At 41.9% G+C, this 21261-nt stretch overlaps 1 protein-coding gene across 1 annotated transcript in view; it reads left to right on the top strand.

The window, feature by feature from the left end:
* Positions 1-21261, top strand: part of KIF6 (kinesin family member 6) — a 279607-nt gene that overhangs the window by 55825 nt on the left and 202521 nt on the right. The window contains exon 6 of the mRNA XM_043543510.1: positions 5315-5444. Coding sequence (XP_043399445.1) covers positions 5315-5444 — 130 coding nt within the window. The remainder of the gene's footprint in view (positions 1-5314; positions 5445-21261) is intronic.

The raw sequence follows: 21261 nt of genomic DNA, 5'->3' as shown, positions 1-21261 counted from the left end.
GCCACTTCTCCTAGAGACTATATCAGGGGAAGCATTGCCTAGCGGCGAGAGTCCAAGAAGCTGCTTCACCTAGCAGCAAGAGTGGGGAGGATAGGGGAACTGGGCCAGTCCTACTCGCAGGGCCCTTCAAAACATGGTACCCTGACACAGGGTTCATGTCCCAGTACCCCCAAGCGTGCTCCCTGCATCATCTACCCTTGTTTCAGTCTCTCCGGTGGCATCTGCAGGGTTGGACATGAGGTCCCTCTCGTGTCTCTTCTGCTTTGTCTCTGGCAGCTCCTCTGCTGGCAACAGCAAGTCATCCCTTTCAGTTCCTGCAGTCAATTGCCTTCCTGCAGTGCAGCTTGGAGGCTCGACCCCGGAGGCTTGGAGTCCAGGCATCCCCCAGCAGGAGACTGCTGCACACAACTGCTCTCCTCCTCAGTCAGCCCAGACTGAGCTGAGCTGCTCCCTTTTGAGTGCTCCCGCCACTGGGAGCATGCCCAGCAGGGATGAGGTGGCGTGGCCTCTTGGGCTAAAAATTGCTCTTTAACCCCGGCTTCGCCAATTCGGGGTTGATATAGCCATCACCAGATGCTGGCCCAATTCAGGCTCCTAGACATCTTAGTGGGGTAAGGCAGGAGAGCTAGGGGTGGGAGAGGATTGCTCTGTGTACTCTGAAGTACAGCTATTACTGCTCCAACAATAAGCATCTTGTGTCTCCTTTTACATGTTCTTGTGACTGCACTTTATGTTAGGGCATGGGTCTCATTATGTCTTCCAACCAAAATATTGAGCATCAGAAGGTAAGCTGTTTTCCTAGTCTAGTTCTCAAGGGAATGCTAGGCTGGAATTCTGCCTACTTGCTATCTGGGTATGCAGAGGGGGAAGAAGAGGCTCTGTATGCTTCTGTCTAGCCTCCTCCCGCCCCACTTACTCTGCTCAATGCTACGATTAATTTGCCTTAACCATATTATCTGTATAGAGAAAGCCTGAGAGGAGGGGAAATAGCATTTGTTACAGGAACCTCTTTTCTTTTTGCAATAGCTGTCTCAGGACATATTTCTTGCCCTTATATCCCTCTAGAACTAAGTGAATTATATTGCTTTAAAACAAGAAAGTGCTCAACATAGACCTGATCCAAAACCCATTGAAGTTGGTGGAAGGACTCCATTTTCAGTATTATACAGTGTCTTAGCTCATAGAGGCCCTAGAAACCACTAATTCCAGCCAAATTTTAATCTTGATTACTTCAGAAGAAAAAAGGTCCTATCTAGGTTGAAGGAGCATTTGAAGAAGTGAAAGATTTCACTGATGGTAAGTTACTGATTTGCCTCAGAAGTTTTGCCTATCTTCATTCCTCATACCTCACTCACTTTTTTCTGAACTTTCAAGGCTTTAAGAAGAGCAGTTAACAGCATTACATTACACATTCTTGATGAAAATAAATAAATAAATACATCCTGATTGTTTGTTTTTCATCAAAGGAAGACATCATTTTCCTTCATTGCTGGTACTGTTCAAAGGGGATAGAAAAAAGGAATAATCTTGGCGAATGCTGAATTAACAAGGACATGTCATTCTGAAATATCCCCTACCTGCTTTTACTCAGTATGATTATACGGCACATTGCACATTGTTTGTGCTTAAATGATGATGATGGTGGTGAAAAGATCCAAAGTAATTACTCATGAAAATTCATCTGACAAACACCTCCAGGTTTTTCTGACAATCCTCTTGTCCCACTCTCACAAAAAACAAACAAAATCTTCCATGATCATTACAACTTTTATATATTCCTTTTCTGTGAGAAGATTTGCAATAGAGTGATAGCGCTTGACATATTAATAAGAACATTTTTAAAAGAGATAGAAATAGGGTTTATCCATGTAATCAGCACATATCACATAGGTGTTGCAGACAGTTAATGTTATTGTGGCACGACTTGGCCAGTGTGAGATTTGTGGGCAGCACTATCCTGGCATCCTTCTTAACCCTACTAAACAATCAACAAGGAAGTCTGCTAATATTTCTAGGTGAGGCATGCGCCATCTAACCATTCCTCTACTACTGTCTATAAATATGTCTTTTATTTATTGTGGCAAGTGGCCCTTTTGCTAAGGAGGGCTGGACGTATCTTCCATCGGAGCCCACTATAACGTTGTGTCATCCTGCCGTGGTTAGTTGAATGACATAAGGCATTGTTTCCTTGCTCAGGGATGGAGAGAACTGTCTAAGATGACCAAAAAAACTTATGAAGTTTGGGAAGAGGGATACAATTAAAATATGTACAATTTTATATACATTTTTTCTGTGTTTTTTCTGAAGTACACATTGACTATATGTGATTTCCCTTCAATCCAGCCATTATTAGTTGGTGAATTTCTTGTAGGCAATCAAGGGAAAGGAGGAATTTGAAGGAATTTGAAAAAAGAAAGGGCTTACGGATCAGTTTGAAGTAGGGTATTCCATTTGTAAGGGGGAGTATGGAATAAAGTATGGAAATAGTTGTGGGAGAAATTAATAAGTAGGTGGTCAAGGCGAGAATCATTGGTAGAGTGCAGAAGGTAAGAGGTGACTAACCAGCTTTATGTATCTGCTCTGAGAATTCTGAAAAGCCTGGAAGTAGAGGACAAGAGATTGATCTTGATGTTATGGAAAAGGAGTTGGAGGATGTTGGACAGGGGAAGAGGGAGCATGATCAGAAAGATGAGAAAGGAAGTTGATCTTAGTAGCTGTCTTTTGAATACATTGAAGAGAGGGGAATGAAGGTGTCAGTGAAGCCAGAGAGGGGGAGGTAATAGAAATCAAGACTGGAGATAAGGATCTTTGACATGTTTTAGCTATGTAAATAGAAAGAAAAGATTGGATCTCAGAAATGCTGTGGTGGATGGAGCAGCATTTTTGGACAATTTTTGATCTTGATGTGTGGGTCAATGACAGAGATTCAATTTGGCCAGGACAATGAGCTAACACTCTTTTTTAAATTTTTGATTCTGGCATTTTTCCTGCATAATCTCAGTTTTCATTTAAAAATATAAATAAGGGCTTGTCTACATGAACACTTAGTCCGCTCTGAAACAGGACTTGATCAAAGCATGCTAATGAATTGTTAATGAGTATCAGCAGGGTCCACACAGACAGAGTGCAGCAGGCGAGTGTGGGGTAGATTCACTCCTCAACTAGCCATGAACTAGATATTAATATAGACAAGCCCTAAGTCTCTTAGCCTTATAATTATGAAAATAAATCTTCAAAATGTGATCTGCGTGTAACCAATGCAATCGACACTCTGAAACAACAGCTCTGAGAAGTATGAACTGATCCATTCGTTTCTCTGGTGTGGTGACTCAGATGCCCAATGATAATTTAAATTAGCTATTACATTGCTAATCAAAACATATTAAAAATAAAAAAGAGAGAAAGAGAGAGGGAGAGTGGAATGATTATATTATGAAGATATGCACAATCTGCTGTGACTGGCATCTCAGTTTGATGCCACAAATGGATGACACTTGGGAGAGTTTCACCAATTTTTTTCTCTAATCTCACCCATGGAACCAAAAGGCAAGAAAGGAGGAGCATATCCCAAGGGAGTGTCTTGAGTCCCACTGAAGGTAAGCCAACTGTGCAGAGCCTGGTAGGACATCCAAGCCCTGTTCCCATACCAACAAGATATTGCCTCCCTTTCCCAGAGCAGCAGGGACCTATTCTCCTGTGGTGGTGGGTATGGGGCTAGGTAGCTTCCTCCCTGGCTCTTCTGACTGCTGCTCCTCACTTTTCTGTCCACAGATTTGGGCAAACATCATGCATTGTTAACACTGTAAGTCAAGCTTTTAAGCTTTTCTCCACTACCATGAAGGCTAGAAATATATATATATTTATTTAAAAAATGAAAGCTGATAGTCTGATGCCATCACATAACTCTGGGAGCCAGGGACTTAATTACGTGCTTATTGTGTCTATGCCATAATCTGGACTTTCCTCTGGGCATCTCAAATTCCATTTATAGGGAGACAAGCTTGAGAAGACAATCAGAATCCAGCGGAGCACATGTGATAATATTTTGAATATCTGGACAAACTACAGTGAGTAGCATTTCAAGTGAGAAGAGATTAGAGTACTACTACATTTTACTTTCCATCTCAAGCCCTGGTCAAGGGAAAGGGCCTGGAAGATTACTCCCAGGCTAATGAGATCTGATATAGTGATATAGTGGTAACGACAACAGAGAATGTAGGGATGGTGAGGAATTTGGAGGTAAGAGCAAAAGTTCACTGTGGATTCATGGTTAGTTTAAATGGATGGCAAGACATCCAGGAGGAAATGTCAGAGAGATAGGCTGAGATACGAGGTCAGATCAGGAACATAAATAAAGATTTGTGAATCATCTACCTAATTGTATTGTAATTGATGCCTTGTGAGCAAATCACGAAAGATCACCCAGAGGGAGCAAAGGAAGAAGAGGAGGCAAGGACGGAATTCTGTTGGGATCTTTGCTGAGAGGGGTGGAGGAGGATCCATCAAAAGAAACACTGAAGAAACGACCAGAGAACCAGAAGAAGACAGAGTTACAAAAGCTGTGGAAGGACAAGATGTTGAGACAGAGAATACTACTATGTCAAAAGCAGCAGAGAGGTCCAGGAGAACGAAGATAGAATAGAGGCCCTGAGACTTGCCACAACATGTTTTTAAATACTTTAATTAGAACAGTGTCCAGTCAAGAAGAGAGTGGGAGACAAACCAGGTTGGAATGGTTCCAGTATGGGTTAGGAAGAGGTGGCGCATTCAGTGGCTTTGAAAATGAGGGGAAGAAGGTCAATAGGGCAATCGTCATAGATGAGTGGTTCTCAACCTATTTACCACTGTGGGCCGCACATGCAGTTCTCTCCATGTTATGTGGGGCGCATCCACACAATATATATACTAGCTGTATGGCCGTGAGGATATCACATGGGCTGCTGCTGTGTGCTGATTGGGCCACAGGTTGAGAACCACTGTCATAGAGATAATTGGGGTCAAAAGATGTGTTTTGTTTTTTCTAAGGTGGTGAGATAAACATGTTTAATTTGTGAGAGGAATGATCTAAAGGAGATCAAAGTCTTGAGAGTAAGGATGAGAAGTCAGGCGGTGGCAGGGAATCAGAAGTACTTATTTGGTATTTATTATTAATGTTAGTATTGTTTTAATCCTTCAAATCTTCAGTGCTTATTTTTACTGTGCTAGGCCTGTTCAAATACCCACTATTTAATATGAAATCTTAATGAAAATATTAAAACTAGGATCACTTGCAAGCAGCTCTGGTATTCTCTTATTCTGTCGGGGTTTTTTGTAGAAAAGTGACAATAATGGAAGACCCTGATCAGAACATTCATCTGAAAAACCTGTCTCTTCAGCAAGCAACCAACGAGGAGGAAGCACTGAACCTTCTTTTTTTGGGAGACACTAATAGGATGATTGCAGAGGTAAGAATCAAGTTTACTGGTACAAATTTTATCTTAAAATAGTTATAAATATTCTCATATAACAACTGCTTAACCAGTGCAGAGGGCTGACATGAAATGGTGGCTTCTTTTTGAACAGATGTCCATTGTGAAAATGGTATAAGCATGTTTCCATGTTCTGCACTTATGTTTTTCACTTTGTGAAGAGCTTTCAAATGTTTGGACTTTGTTTTTCTAAAGAGTATTTATTTGTTTCACTGTTTCAGAAATACCAGAATACTGTTTTTCTCTGTGCAGTTGGTACCTCACTGTCCAGTAAATATGTGACTCTAATTGGTTGTCAGCTATATAATAATTTATCATTGCAATTAAAACATAAATGCAGCCTTTTTGAATAAAAGCACATAGACTGACTTTTGGATATTATGTGTGTCCCACATGTATGCACATAAAAAGATCTGAACAATCATCATTTTATATGGCATTGTTAAAACTTCTTCCAGACGTGCTGGCTTGCATTTGAAGTGGTTACAGTAACAGCTAACAGTCTCTGTATTTTTCCCCCAAATAATATGCATGTGTGGTGTGTATTACATGAGAAAAGAAACAAACACTGGTATACTCTATGTTTACTGGTATACTCTATGTTTACAAAAGTTTTTTTTCTCCTACTGATAATAGCCCACCTTAATTGATTAGTCTCGTTACAGTTGGTATGGCAACACCATTTTTTCATGTTCTCTGTGTGTATATATCTTCCTACTGCATTTCCACTGCATGCATCCGATGAAGTGGGTTTTAGCCCACGAAAGCTTATGCCAAAATAAATTTGTTAGTCTCTAAGGTGCTACAAGTACTCCTTGTTGGGTTTTTTTTTGCTGATACAGACTAACACGGCTACCACTCTGAAATCTATGTTTAAAATGAACATTAGTAGATATGCTAAGATGAGGTTGCTTTAATTGATTCTGCAAAATTCATGTAGCATAAGATATTTGTGTACATATTGTGGCCATTCTGAACTCAGAAATCTTCAGTTTTTCTCTCATATTCAGTAGTTGAAAATGAAATGTAGACATTAAAGGCATATTATAGTATCAGGGCATTGTCAACCCCTGAAATTATGAGATGTCTTTTCTGCTTCCTAGCAGCATACTCAACACAGCTATTTGCATCTTAGGAATTTATAATTTATTCAAGGGGTCTGTTCTGAAAAGAAATCTTAGAATGTCAGAAAGGTACACAGTAAATTAGTGAGGGGAAAAATAGTGAGAACATGTTTCACATCAGGAAACATTTAAATATATGAAAAAAATACAAGGTAGCCCTCAACCCCCTTTGACTGATATGTACACACCCACAGACTTAGAAAGGAACACTTAAATCCATAATGTGTTCATTCAAGAAGCTGACACTCTTGACTACAACGAGAATACTCTCATCCTAGAATTTGTTATAACATTGAAAAAACGTAGGAGGATCTGTCTTCATAATAATGGCAAATAAGGCTTCTATTTTTTTGGCACCTGAAAAGCAACATATTTGGGCAGGTTTTTTATCACATATTTTGGCTTTTGTAAAACAGTATGCTCTGGCCATTTTAAGAGTGTCTGTTTGTGCATGCGTGTGTGCATGGGTTTTTACCTGACTGACAGAATTAAATTTCTGGGAAGGAAGAGCTTACTGGGGGAAGGGAAAAGGACTTGGTAACCTAGTTTAAAAAAGTGATTACTAACTTCACATTTACAGAGAAAATTCAGAAGCTACTATGGTAACCAGAAAACATTTGCAAAACATAGTCCCAAGACCTGGTATACAAAATCAAGTTTTCCTTAGGGTTTATTTTCATGTATTCTGGTTGCAGCCAGCATTTTCAGGAAAAGTTATTAAGAAAAGATACGTACTTGTTAGTCCAGAACATTAGAAACAATCCCCAAACCTCTACCGATATCCTTCATACAACTTAGTGTTTTCTTAAAGCTAGAAATGAGAACTGCATGTTAATTAGTGTTCTTGATCTCATAATTCTAAATGAAAAAGATGAACTGCTCAGAATTACTTGGAAAAATGCCAGCTGTGACTGAACCTCTGCTGGTTGAAATTACAATAAGTATCTTCATTTTACTTGCTGTACTACATATGGGAAGCACAATTTTCAAACTTGAGTGCCTTAATAAGATGTCCACATCTTTCAATGGCTGCTTTTTATCCACACTTTTTATCCTATATCAAGGACCATTTACTTGCACCTAAGTGATGATCTTCATGTCTAAATGTAAGATTTTGATATCCCATTTAGGAACCCAGGTTTGAAAATCGGGCTGTCTATGTTACTTGATGTAATAAACTGCATTGCTTACTCTTTAATTTTAAAGGGGTAGTTTTATTGACTTATTTGTTTATTCATAATCTTTCATTCATCATTGTGAAAAGTATACACTGCTTTACAAACAGTATTAGACATGTTCCCTACCCCAGTATGCTTACAATCTGATCAAGACAAGACTCTGGGCAGCAGTTCAGGAAATAGAGCCTGTGTGGAAATTATTTGTGAAGAGAACAAGATAGGAAGGATTCATGGAAGAACTGGTTCTCTGGAAGAATTTGAAGAAAAGAGAGGATGCTTTGTGGAAAGGTTGTGGTAAAGTGTTCCAAGTGTAAAGGCAGCTGGAAGCCTAGAGGAGAAGAATGAGAGTGGCACAGGGGTGAGAAAAAAGAATAAAGGAAACTGAAACAAAGAGGTAGGCCTGAGCAAGATTGTGTACAACTCTGATGGTGAGGACAGAACTCCAATTTGATAGAGTAAGAGACTGGAAGCTAGTAAAGGTGTTAAAGGAGAAGGATAAATTGTTCTTAATGGTGAGGGGGGAAATGACTTTAGTAGTGGTATTTTGAGAGGCTGGAAGGAGAACTTACGTAATCAGGGAAAGAGAATTAATCAAACCATGGTTAAGGCTGTTAGTAGTGGACATGGAAATGAGGGAAGGGTATATTTTTGGTGATATTAAAGAGGAAGATCATCAGGACTTACTAACAGACTGCCTTTAGGGGAAGTAGTACACAGACAAGGGTCAACAATGACACTAATGTTGCAACCCTGGGAAACAGAAAGATAGTGGTCTTATCAGATAGGGAATGTGGTGAAGAAGGATTAGGAGGAAAATTGAGTTCAGTTTTGATGAGACAGAGAATGAGGCAGGACATTTTACCCCTAGAGAGAGGGGTAATAGTGGTGGTTGAGAATTAGGTAGGTCATTGGAATAAAAATAGTCAGTGATGCCATGGGGGCAGAAGATGTTGCCGAGAGAGAAAATATAGACAAAACATTCAGGCTTACAACTGAGAGAGACAGGTGAAGATAAGAAATCACCAAAGGTCATGATGAAGGAGCTAATAATGAAGCTTCACGATAGTCATAAAGAGACAGAGTCATGGAAGCCAAGAGAAGGGAGAAAGCAAAAGAGAAATCAAGGAGGATACAATTATAGGAGTGTCCCTCTGACTTAGCTAGGAGAAGGTCACTAGTGACCTTGGTGAGAATGAATTGTAGTGGGAGGAGGTCAGATTTGGGGACAATCAAAGAGATATTTGCTAGAGAGAAGATCTCAGCCACAAATATAGATATCATGCTCAGGGATTTTGATGACAAGTGGGAAAGAGAAGGGAGATAGGAAGGTAGTTGTTGATGGTGAGGGTTGGGGATGAAGGAAAATATCTCTACTCCTCTAATCTAGGGGATACAAGAACATACCAGAATCTAGAACTAAGACAGAGGAAAAGAGCAATTAAGTATCTTAATTATGGGTATGTCTACACCAGGAATGGGCAAACTTTTTGGCCCGAGGGCCACATCAGGGTTGTGAAACGGTATGGAGGGCCAGGTAGGGAAGGCTGTGCCTCCCCAAACAGCCTGCCCTGCCCATCTGCCCACTTCCTGCCCCCTGACTGCCCCCTTTAGAACCCCTGACCCATCCAACCCCCCTGCTCCTTGTCCCCTGACCGCCCCCTCCCGGGACCCCCCACCCCTAACCACCCCCCTGGGACCCCACACCCTATCCAACCCCCCCTGCTCCCTGTCCCCTGACTGCCCCAACCCCTATCCACACACCTGCCCCCTGACAGCCCCTCGGGACTTCCACGCCTACCAACACCCCTTGCTCCCTGTCCCCTGACTCCCCCCCGGGACCCCCGTCGCTAACTGCTCCCCCAGGACCCCACCCCCATCCAACCTCCCCTGCTCCCTGCCCCCCCCAATCCCCTGGGACCCCACCCCCTGTTCAACCCCAACCCCATCCAACCCCCCTGTTCCCTGTCTCCTGACCACCACCGCCCAAAACTCCGCCCCATCCAAACACCCCCGTCCCCTGACTGCCCCCTGGGGCCTCCTGCCCCTTATCCAACCGCTCCTCCCCCCTTACCCTTACCCTTACCATGCAGCTCAGAGTGGCAGGACAGGCTTATATGAAAGTGTGGGAGGTGGGCGGGCGGAAGCCGCGCTGCCCGCGCGGTGGCATTACTGTGGGGGAGGAGGGACAACAGGGGAGGGGTTGGGGTGAGCCTCCCTGGCCAGGAGCTCAGAGGCTGGGCAGGATGGTCCCGCGGGCTGGATGTGGCCCGCGGGCCGTAGTTTGCCCACCCTTGGTGTACACAACACAGTTGTGAAGTTGGCCCATGCCAGCCAACTCGGGCTCATGGGGCTCTGGCTGTGGGGCTATTTCATTGGCTGTGTGGTCTTCCAAGCTCTAGGACCTGCAGGATAAGAAGGTTCCAGAGTTCCCTCACCAGTGGCTGCATGGAGAAGAAAATTGATATTTGATTATGAATTCAAATTATGGTCCCTGAGTGGTGCCATGAAATTTTTTAATTGAAGTGTTTGAATCAGTCCCATCTTCTCAGCTGTCCTCTCATTACTTCTCCTACATTCCCAAGAGCAATTCTGGTATGAACCAGGAGAATGCTGGATAGCTGCTGTCTCTTCTCTACTGCAGCTGCCCCAAAGCTCTCTTTAAGGCCTGCTGCAGCACCAGGATAGAGGAGAGTAGTGCCTGCTTCCCTGACAGTCTTGTAAGCCCTAGGAAGAGCAGAAGGGCTTGACTGTCTCTGCCAGAGCCTAGGGCAGTATCTGACAAAGGATGCCTCTCTTCCCACACACAGCAATCCAGGGTGCAGCAATGAGAAGGGAAGAAGCTAGAACCCAGTGCAACCAGTTATGGTTCTCTGATTCTCTGCTATAGTCTAGGTTAGAACAAGCTGCTTTGAGCTGCTCTAACATGTGCCAACTTGACATACGGTCTCCAAAGTAATAGCCATAGCACAACATGCTCCAGCCATTCTGCCTACTTACCGCTAGACACCCTCTGCACCCAGAGCTGTGGGAAGGGAAATGGAGGAACCATTTATGCCATCTCTATGCATAAGAAGTCCTTAGGTTAGCACAGAGAGCTGGAGGTTAAAGCATAGACCATTCTGGTAATTCCAGAGCAGTCCACCAGCCAAGCTGTAGTGAACTCCATTTTCAGGCTTTCAGCATGTCTCTCTGACTTCCTTTCTTAGTCAGTTCCCAGGTGAGTGAGCCCCCAGCTTCTTCCAGAAGCCAACTCTTATCCCCCCGCCTCACACCTCTCAGTCCTTTGTTCTCAAGCTGGGGTCTCTGCTCTGCTTCCCTCCTCCCTCTGGGTAATTGATTGCTAGGTGTCAGTGTCTGGTGATTGGGCTTTCCATTGTCTTCTCATATTTTCCATTGATATGCGTTGGCCTCAGCCAGTCCTTTTTAATGACCCATTCAGTCCAGTCAGACAGCTAGGTTACACACACACACATCTGATTTAAATCACTAGTCAGGAAGACTCGATTTAATCATGGATTTCTACATAAAAGTGCATTCTTGTTGGTTGTTATAACCTTAATACATATTCTTCACAACTCAGAGATAGATGTAGTTTTCAGTTGTAGAAGGTACACACTATACATTTTAAAGTGATTTATTTTGAAAACTTTTCAGATTAGTTTTACAGCTATATCAGAAAATGAATGATTGTTTGGTTATTTCATTTACCAAAGGTAATTGAAGCAGATATTTATGAAGTCATTGGGAGGTGAACTATCTCCAGTTCAACGGGTTAATCATTAATATTTGGAGGATTTTCTTGCCATGCTGTATTAGGAGGAGAACATCACCAGACAGACATTTACATTGTTTTATTTAACTAAAACAACAATGTTATGTATTCTGGATTTTTTTCTTCAACAGCAAACATATAATATTTTAACAAAACAAGCATATGAATTTTTGAATTTAGTTAAACATTCAAGTGTTTTAAAATCAGGTTTGTTTTTTGTTCAACTTGTTTTTAACTAAAATAGTTAAATGAAATATTTTTTTTAAACCAAAAATTAAATCGACTATGTCAGCCAGGTCAACATGAGAAACTTAAAATGGTGGCTTCTGCAGCTAAATCAGTCATCTTCACTTTCATTTTCCTGTTTGTTCATAATCTGGAAAAGAAAAACAAGCTTTCCTGCTTTTTCAGGTCCCAAACGATTTCTCACTTTGGAATGGATTAGTCCAAAGGAAGAAAATATTCTTTCTACACCGGCAGAAGAAGCTACTGCTGTTAAAAGTGAGATTATCACTTCAACAGTCTCTGAATCCAAGTGCTTAAGTGACTTCCACCAGTTCACTGGTGTGGCTTTCTTTAAAACATCATCAGCAAACATATTTCTTGAATGGTTCTTATTCTCAATCTGGGTCTCTTTTACGGCCTGCTGCCATTATAGGTTTTCCCTTCTAGTGAGAGAATGGTCTGGTAGATCTCAAATCAATGAAGGCTACACTCAGAAAGACCTCAAGACTTCTGGAATATGCTGCTCAAACAGTTTCACTTTTGTTTCTACTGCCTGTCCCTCCCTCTCCTTGACCTCAGGCGGCTCAACAAATTTATCAAAAAGCAAAAGTTCAAAATGGTTACCCTCACCACCAAAATCCCAGCACTGGAGCAAGGCAATTGGTTTTCAGCCCTTGATGTATAGGACACCTATTTTCATGTGCCTATACATCCGGCCTACAGACATTTCCTTCGTTTTACCCTCGGCTCGACACATTTTCAGTACAGGGTGTTACCCTTCGGCCTATTCACTGTCCCCCGTGTTTTTTCCAAGATCCTAACCATAGTCACTGCCTACCTCAGGACACAAGGGGTCATAATTTTTCCTTACCTCGACAATTGTCTCCTCCAAGCATCAACGTTCGATGAAGCGCTTTGATTCATGCAGTTCACTGTTGATTGTTTCCTATCCCTCAGCCTACAAATAAACAAAAATAAATCCACATTATATCCTACCCAGCACCTGGAGTTCATAGGAGCACATCTCGATTCCCGGAGGGGAATAGCATCTCTCCTGCCCGATCACTTCAACACCATAAAATTATTGGCAACGAAACTCCGCAACAGTCCTCAGGTCACTGCTCGAGACGTCTACAACTACTAGGTCACATGGTCTTGTGCACTTTCGTGGTCAAAACGCTCGACTATACATGAGGTGCTTCTAAGCTTGGCTGGCCACGGTGTACAGACCGAATGTGCACGCTCTAAACAAGCCTCTATCCATACCTTTCAGAGTCAAAGACTCTCTCCTATGGTAGAAAGTTCCCTCCAACCTCTGCTCTGGAGTCCCCTTTCTTCAGGATGCTCCATCCCTCATAATGACTACCGATGCATCCCTCACAGGGTGGGGTGCACACATGTCCCACCACACAGCCCAGGGGCTGTGGTCTTCAACCGAATCCTCCCTCCACATAAATGTCCTAGAACTTGGAGCCATATGCAATGCCTGCCATCACTTCCTCCCATTAATCCGGAACCAACATGTACGGATAATGACAGACAACATCGCCTGCATGTTCTGTGTAAACAGGCAGGGAGGGGCTCACTCTCACTCACTTTGCACAGAAGCCATGAAGCTCTGGAATTGGTGCCTTGTGAACAACATTGAGATATCAGCCGCCTATCTTCCCGGAGCTATGAATACCACAGTGGATGAATTAAGCAGACGCTTTCCCTGGGATCACGAATGGCAGATAAATGAGACGATCATCCACAACATATTCCTCATATGGGGCCACTCAACCATAGACCTTTTCACAACTGCGAAGAACACGAAATGTCCTGAATTTTGCTCCAGAGTGGGACTGGGCAAACATTCCCTGGGAGATGGATTCTTGATGCCATGGCACCAGGACTTGCTATATGCTTTTCCTCCGATACTGGTTTTCCACAGAGTTCTAACAAAGATACGGACAGATCGTGCCATGATAATTCTGATTGTCCCATCGTGGCCCAGACAACCGTGGTTTCTGTTCCTCACCAGAACGTCGGTCCGCCCACCAATCTCGTTGCCCCTAACTCCGAACCTCCTATCGCAGCAACACGGCCGATTTCTTCACCCCAAGCTGTCCATGCTTCACCTCAAAGCTTGGTTCCTACGTGGTTCTCCCAAAATAAACTAGCATGCTCTGAGCAGGTTCAATGAGTGCTCCTACATAGCAGAACACAATCTACTCGCATCACCTATCTCCGTAAGTGGAAGCGATTCACACAGTGGTGTTCACCTAAACAACTTCTTTCTACTTCTGCACCTCTTCCGATCATACTTGACTACCTATTAGACCTCAAGCAATCGGGCCTTTCTTTCAGCTCCATCAAAGTCCACTTAGCTGCTATTACAACTTTTCATGACAAGATCGATGTTACCTCTGTTTTTGCTCATCCAATCACCAAGCGTTTTCTCGAAGGACTCCAATCGCTATACCCAGACATTAAACCTCCTACCCCTTCGTGGAACCTTCACTTAGTATTATCCTGCCTGACTCAACAACCATTCGAGCCCTTAGCCACTTGCTCCCTCTTACACCTCTCTATGAAAACAGCATTCCTGGTGGCAGTCACCTCCGCCAGACGGGCAGGAGAAATAGTAGCTCTCATGGCAGACCCACCGTATACACTATTTTTTAAGGACAAGGTTACCCTCCGATTACACCCCAAATTCCTTCCAAAGGTGCATTCGTCATTCCCCATCAATAAGCCTGTCAAGGTTCCTTCCCCCTCTGAACTCTAGGGTATAGATGTGGGGACCTGCATGAAATACCCCCTAAGCTTATTCTTACCAGCTTAGGTTAAAAACTTCCCCAAGGTACAAACTTTTCCTTGTCCTTGAACCCTATGCTGCCACCACCAAGCGTGTTAAACAAAGAATAGAGAAAGAGCTCACTTGGAGACATCTTCCCCCCCAAAATATCCCCCCAAGCCCTACACCCCTTTTCCTGGGGAAGGCTTGACAAAAATCCTCACCAATTTGTACAAGTGAACACAGACCCAAACCCTTGGATCTTAAGAACAATGAAAAAGAAATCAGGTTCTTAAAAGAAGAATTTTAATTAAAGAAAAAGTAAAAGAATCACCTCTGTAAAATCAGGATGGTAAATACCTTACAGGGTAATCAGATTCAAAACATAGAGAATCCCTCTCGGCAAAACCTTTAGTTACAAAAAGACACAAAAACAGGAATATACATTCCATTCAGCACAGCTATTTTACCAGCCATTAAACAAAAGAAAACCTAACACATATCTAGCTAGATTGCTTACTAACTTTTTACAGGAGTTCTGAAGAGCATTCCTGATCTGTTCCCAGCAAAAGCATCACACAGACAGACAGACCCTTTGTTCCTCTCCCCCTCCAGCTTTGAAAGTATCTTGTCTCCTCATTGGTCATTTTGGTCAGGTGCCAGCGAGGTTATCTTAGCTTCTTAACCCTTTACAGGTGAAGGGGTTTTGCCTCTGGCCAGGAGGGATTTTATAGTTCTGTATACAGAAAGGTGGTTACCCTTCCCTTTATATTTATGACAGAGCCGATACACGTACCAACTTTTTCCTAAACCACATGCAAACTCTTTTGAATTCACCATGTATACGTTAGACGTACGCAGGGCTTTATCCTTCTATTTGGATAGAACCAAGCCCTTTAGGAACTCTTCTAGACTCTTTGTCTCCATCACGGAGTGTTCCAAAGGGACACCTATTTCTACCCAGAGACTTTCAAATTGGATTTCTGAGTGTATCCGACTGTGCTATCAGATAAAGAAAGTGACGCCTCCAGCCAGCATCAGAACTCACTCCAGTAGATCTATGGCTACCTCCGTGGCCTTTCGACGCAAAGTTCCCCTGGCTGACATCTGTAAAGCGGCCACTTGGTCTTCTGAGCACACATTTGTTAAACACTATGACCTTACTCAAGGACCTCTCTTTGATACACGATTAGGCAGAGCTGTATTATCTACTGCATTCCTACCAAATTTGAAGTCCCTACCTCCTTGAGATACACTGCTTTTCAGTCACCTAGAGTGGAGCACTCACATGGACATCTCTCGAAGAAGAAGAAGGAGAAGAGGTTACTCACCCTGTGCAGTAACTGACGTTCTTCGAGATGAGTGTCCCTGTGGGTGCTCCACTCCCCACCCTCCTCCTCTCTACTTCAGAGTTGGGGTAGCCTTTGTTGTAGAGAAGGAACTGAGGAGACCGGTCATGCACGCGTACTATTAAGGTACACTCAGAGCAGGCGGGCAGGCTCTGCGCATGCGTGACCGGTGCGAGTACTGCTGTAAAAATCTCAGAGCAAAGGCACAGGGATGCACCAACACCTAGAGTGGAGCACCCACAGGGACACTCATCTCAAAGAACTTCAGTTACTGCACAGGGTGAGTAACCTCCTCTTTGTAGTCCATGTGGTTGTAGAAGAAAGATTGAAAATATGTCCTAAATATGACGTGAAGGTTTAAAAAAGGTAAATAAAAGTATATAAAAGCAAAAAAAAATTATTATTTTTATAACTCTTAATTAAGCCAATATCATGATCTTCATAGAGTCATAGAATATCAGGGTTGGAAGGGACCTCAGGAGATCATCTAGTCCAACCCCCTACTCAAAGCAGGACCAATCCCCAATTTTTGCCCCAGATCCCTAAATGGCCCCCTCAAGGATTGAATTCACAACCCTGGGTTTAGCACGCCAATGCTCAAACCACTGAGCTATCCCTCCCCCTCCCCATCTTGGGAGGGGGAGGCATGGCTGAATAATTTCTAAACTCTTAAGGTTGGCAGTTCTTTGATTGCTGTTCCTAGACCTTTTTTTAAATAATATATGTGGCCCTCAGGCTGAAAAGTTTAGACATCACTGGTCTATGTAGTTCTTTATTGGATTTTGTGTTTCTCTAAACTTAAAAAGACTAAGATAAAGTCAGTAACCTTCCAAGAGCATGCACAAGTTTTAGAAATCTCAATTCTTATTTTGTTAAATTAGATCAATATGCCTAAATGCTGCAATTACAAATAAATCCAACTTTTGTTTTTCTCAAATGAAAAGTTAGTCCACTTTAATAAGGAAGGAAATGTTTCAATACATGGTTTTATTACTCTAACTCTCAGTTGTTTGAATTTGGAAGACAGTACTTACACAGTATTGTTCCATCACTTAACATGTTTGAGGCACCCACGCGGGAGGTGTAAACAGCAGGGGGTTGGCAACGTTTACTTATGTTATTTCAATAAAAAATAAAGCTTTAAAACATTTAAAGATGGCTGTGGGGACTTACTTGTGACATCCGTGTTAGACTCATTCTTCTTCTAGCTAATTTTATTGTCAATGAATAGTCTCCTCTGGGCCACTACACTGTTGGGAGCACCATCTTTTGAATGAGACATAAATATTGGACCTGACACTTCATGATCATTTGAGATTAAAGGGCACTTTTGGCAAGAACTGGCATGTTATCCCTGTACTGGCCACATTCCAAACTGAGTTATGACTTTCTGCCTCCCTAAATTCCTCTTTGGCTGGCACAGAATGGCATTCACATGTCAAACAGCCGTGACTTCATTTCAGTGAGTAATAGAACAATTACTGTCACATACATACTGCATTGAACAATCTTGAAAGTGTTTTATGATTTTTATGGATAAAGAGCGCTGTATAAATGTAAAGTTGAATAATAGTCTCCTAGTGGAATAATAAAGATTTTGCATCATGGTCTTACTGTTAAGTCTTATTCTGAATGAGGGCACTACTACATTAAGTATGACAAGGTAATTTTTTTTAAAGCAAAGTGAGGGATTGCTTTAAAAATCAGGAACAAATGAAAAATATATTTGGTCTGATATCTTCATGTCAGATACCTAGAAAGACTCCTTTCAGTCTGCAGCTTCAAATATATCTCCTATATTTAATGGTAAATAAGTGACATTACCTAGACTTTTCTTACTGATAAACATGTAGCCTAGGTTTACTTATATTTGTTCACAATAATTCATTGTAAGGTTGCAATTACACCTTCAACTGTGTAAGACCACTATTGCCAGTATAACTGCATTCCTTGCCATATGTTGCTGCCGCATAAAATGGGTTTCTTTCCTATTTTAACTGTGGAGAAAATAACAGTTTCTTAATAATGAAAAACATCCATTGCTAGTGTGAAATCTTGGGTCCATTGAAGTCAATGACAAAACTCTCATTGCGTCAATAGACCCAGAATTTTACCCATAAGGTCTATTTCTGATTTATATCAAAACAATATTTACATCCACTTTAAGGTTCCTTTCCACTGACAGAGTGGTGTATAGTAGCCGTAGTGAAAATGTAAATTAGGTCCCTAGGGTCTGGAGTCACTTTTTGCTTTATGGTTGGCATAGTGATTTGAAGAATGGTAAGACATTGCAGTGTCCATCTCGCAACATACTTTCTAAGTCTGTATGGAAATATTTTTGTGTATATTAGTGCAAGTTAGGATTAGTATAGTTAAGGTAGGTTTATTCCTTGATAATTTTTAGTCCCTCATCCAATTCTGTTTTAATTTTCAAGGGAATTTCCCCCCACAATACCGTGACTTTGTTATGGCCAATTCTAAGTCACCAGATTTTAAGAACTGACCCTCCTGTGAAGTTCCCATGCTTCTCAATGATGGCCATACTATGCCTTTTTTGTTAGGGGAGGGACGTATTCCTGATAAATATTCAGTTTATAAGTTCGTTTCCAAAATGACTCAAAAGACAATTGAGGCATGCCTGAAAAAAATTCTGTTTAAGCTGCTCCATGTAGCCCATCTCCAGGGTAGGAAGGGTAGATACCCTTCCCCCCAGATCAAACTCCACCTTGCTCCAGAAGTGCCCTATTAAACTTTGGATCGACAAGCTTTTGTCTACTATGACTACTGTGGCAGTGGACTGAAGTAGCAATGCTAGATCGTCTGGGAAGCTCTCCCTTCAGGAGTTCCCAGCAAAAAGAGATTTAAATAATCTCATTACTCCCACTTTAAGGAGACTTCATGGCCCAAATTGGGTACCACTGGAGTCCTTTGAGAAGGAGTATGGAACTGGACCTTCAGCATTATCTTGAGAATCGAGACTAACTGCCTCCAGTACCACAAAGAGTCTTGGAACCACCAAGGAAGCAAGGGTTGGAGAGGTGACCTTTTGCTTTTAAAAAAAATGTTTTTATTCCTATTACTTCCTAATACCAAATTCTTGCCTGTGCTATCATTTGAATGAAATGTTCCATTTACCAGTTTTCTTCCTGGAACCACATTCTAACCAAGGGGAGTCTAGGTTACATACTCTGGATGTCCTTAGTGCATTATCATTCTATCTATATAAGACCAAACCATTTAGAGTCTCCTCAAAACTCTTTGTTCAGTTTGCAGACAGATCAAAGAGCCAAACTATTTCTACCCAGAGGCTTCCAGAATGGGTGTTTAGCTACATCAAGACTTGTTACGTTCTAGCTAGTTTAGATCCTTCAGTGCAGATTAGGACCCAGTCCACTAGGACTCAGGTAGTTTCTGCACCTTTGTTGAGAAACATACCCATCTCAGAGATATGCAAGGCAGCTATTTGTGGTTCAGTCTCTACATTCATGAGACGCTATTATCTGGGGTAAGTCCCTATATCTGATGCTTCTTTTGACAGAGCTGTACTTCAGTCTTTCAGTAGACTCTGAGCACCTACTTCCTTACATCAGATCACTGCTTGTGAGTCATCGAGAGTGGAATATATTTGCACAAGCAGTTGAAGAAGAAGAAACAGTTACTTACCTGATAGCAACTGTGGTTCTTTGAGATGTGTTGTCCATATATATTCCATGAACTGGCCTCATTCCATACTTCTATGGGGTCCTGTAACACCTGGATTCTAAGTGGAACTAAGTGGTGGTTGACGCAGCACCACCCTTCATGACCTTGATTAGGGACACAAGGACACTCTGTGCATAGGCACAGCCCCAGGAACATCGCTGGCCAGATTCCGATCTCAAGCACATGGGATGCACGGGCACTGAGTGGACTATGTATGGACAGCACATCTTGAAGAACCATAGTTACTATAAGGTAAGTGACCAACTCTTTTGCATTACACTGTGAAGAAAATTAAGTTGGAAGTAGAAGGAAGTGTTTTGTGTAGATGTAGAGTCTGTCATGGGCAATGTGAATATGCTACATGCGTACTATGGGACACCTTTTAATCATACTCTGACTAGACCTTTTCTTGCTTTGGGGGATTTACATTGTGGGCAATGTCACATGTAACTAATCTTAATTCCCTTTAAACATGTATTTTATTGAGTAAGTGACAAGTTATAGTAGGTCGCCATTTCCCAAAGTGTGGAGTGCTCCTTTAGGGCGAGAGGGCACGAACGACTAGCTGATGTGGAGGGGTAGATGGCAGATGTATAAATTAAGGTGGGTATGCTTTAACAACACATGGTGGATTTGCAGGGGGACACAATTGATTTCATTTTTCTGAAGGGGGGCTCAGCTTTCAAAAGTTTGGGAAACACTTCAGTATGTATACAGAATGGTATAAACATTACATCAATAATTTCTGTTTACCCATTCATTGCATATAGCCCATCTTTTCTCAAATAGTTCTGTTAATTTAATACAGGCAGTACATCATTCCATTTCTTCTAATTCTTTTATTCTGGTCAACCACATTTCTATAGATGGTATTTGTTCCTGCAACCATAATGATGAAATACACTTAGTGGTTGCAGTCACAAAAATTCTAAATAGGTTTGTTTTAATTTAAACAATGTTAGACATTTTTCCTACCACTATAGTAATAGGAATTTTGGGGGATGTGTGTCTGAAATATTTCTTGTATCCATTTTCTAACATCAGACCAGAAGCTGATGCTTATTAAAAAATGTTTTTACAAGATATAAACATTATTGGATCCCTACACTATAGTGCCACAGCTGGATATCGGCATTTGACCTGCAATTAATTTCTTTGTATTTTCACATGACATCATAGAGGACTTGAGCTCTGCTTTTGTGGCTTATGATGTCACAGAATTCCTGGAAGGAATTATTTCTTTGCAAGTCATGTAGCTCATCTATTATTCTATATATAGCTTTCACAATAGCAACCATCTGCTCCGAGCCAGGCCCCTCCCATATTTTCCCCTCCTTCACATTAAGTTAATCTGAAAGAATGACTTCATATATATATTGAAGGAGTGTTGCCAACAAAACCAAGATCAACTTTGAAAGCCACCAGCAGAATCTTTGTAGTAGGCATTGAGACCCTGTCTAAAATGTTTTTTTTTTCATTTCCAAGTTGTCAGAACAGCTGCACGCTGAATACTCAGCGAAGTTTCGTAAGTAAGCAAAAAAAGGAACAGGGACCTTATTGTTTGGCTGGACTTGTTGACAACTACATTTTTGTTTCTCTTGCTTTGTGCCCATCTATGTGTGTGGTACAAGTAGGAGAGTGAAGAGGAGGAGTGGGATTATGGT

This window comes from Chelonia mydas, chromosome 3 (genome assembly GCF_015237465.2).
Source record: "Chelonia mydas isolate rCheMyd1 chromosome 3, rCheMyd1.pri.v2, whole genome shotgun sequence".
In the NCBI taxonomy this organism is placed as follows: domain Eukaryota; kingdom Metazoa; phylum Chordata; order Testudines; family Cheloniidae; genus Chelonia; species Chelonia mydas.
This window is presented reverse-complemented; position numbering and strand designations above follow the sequence as displayed.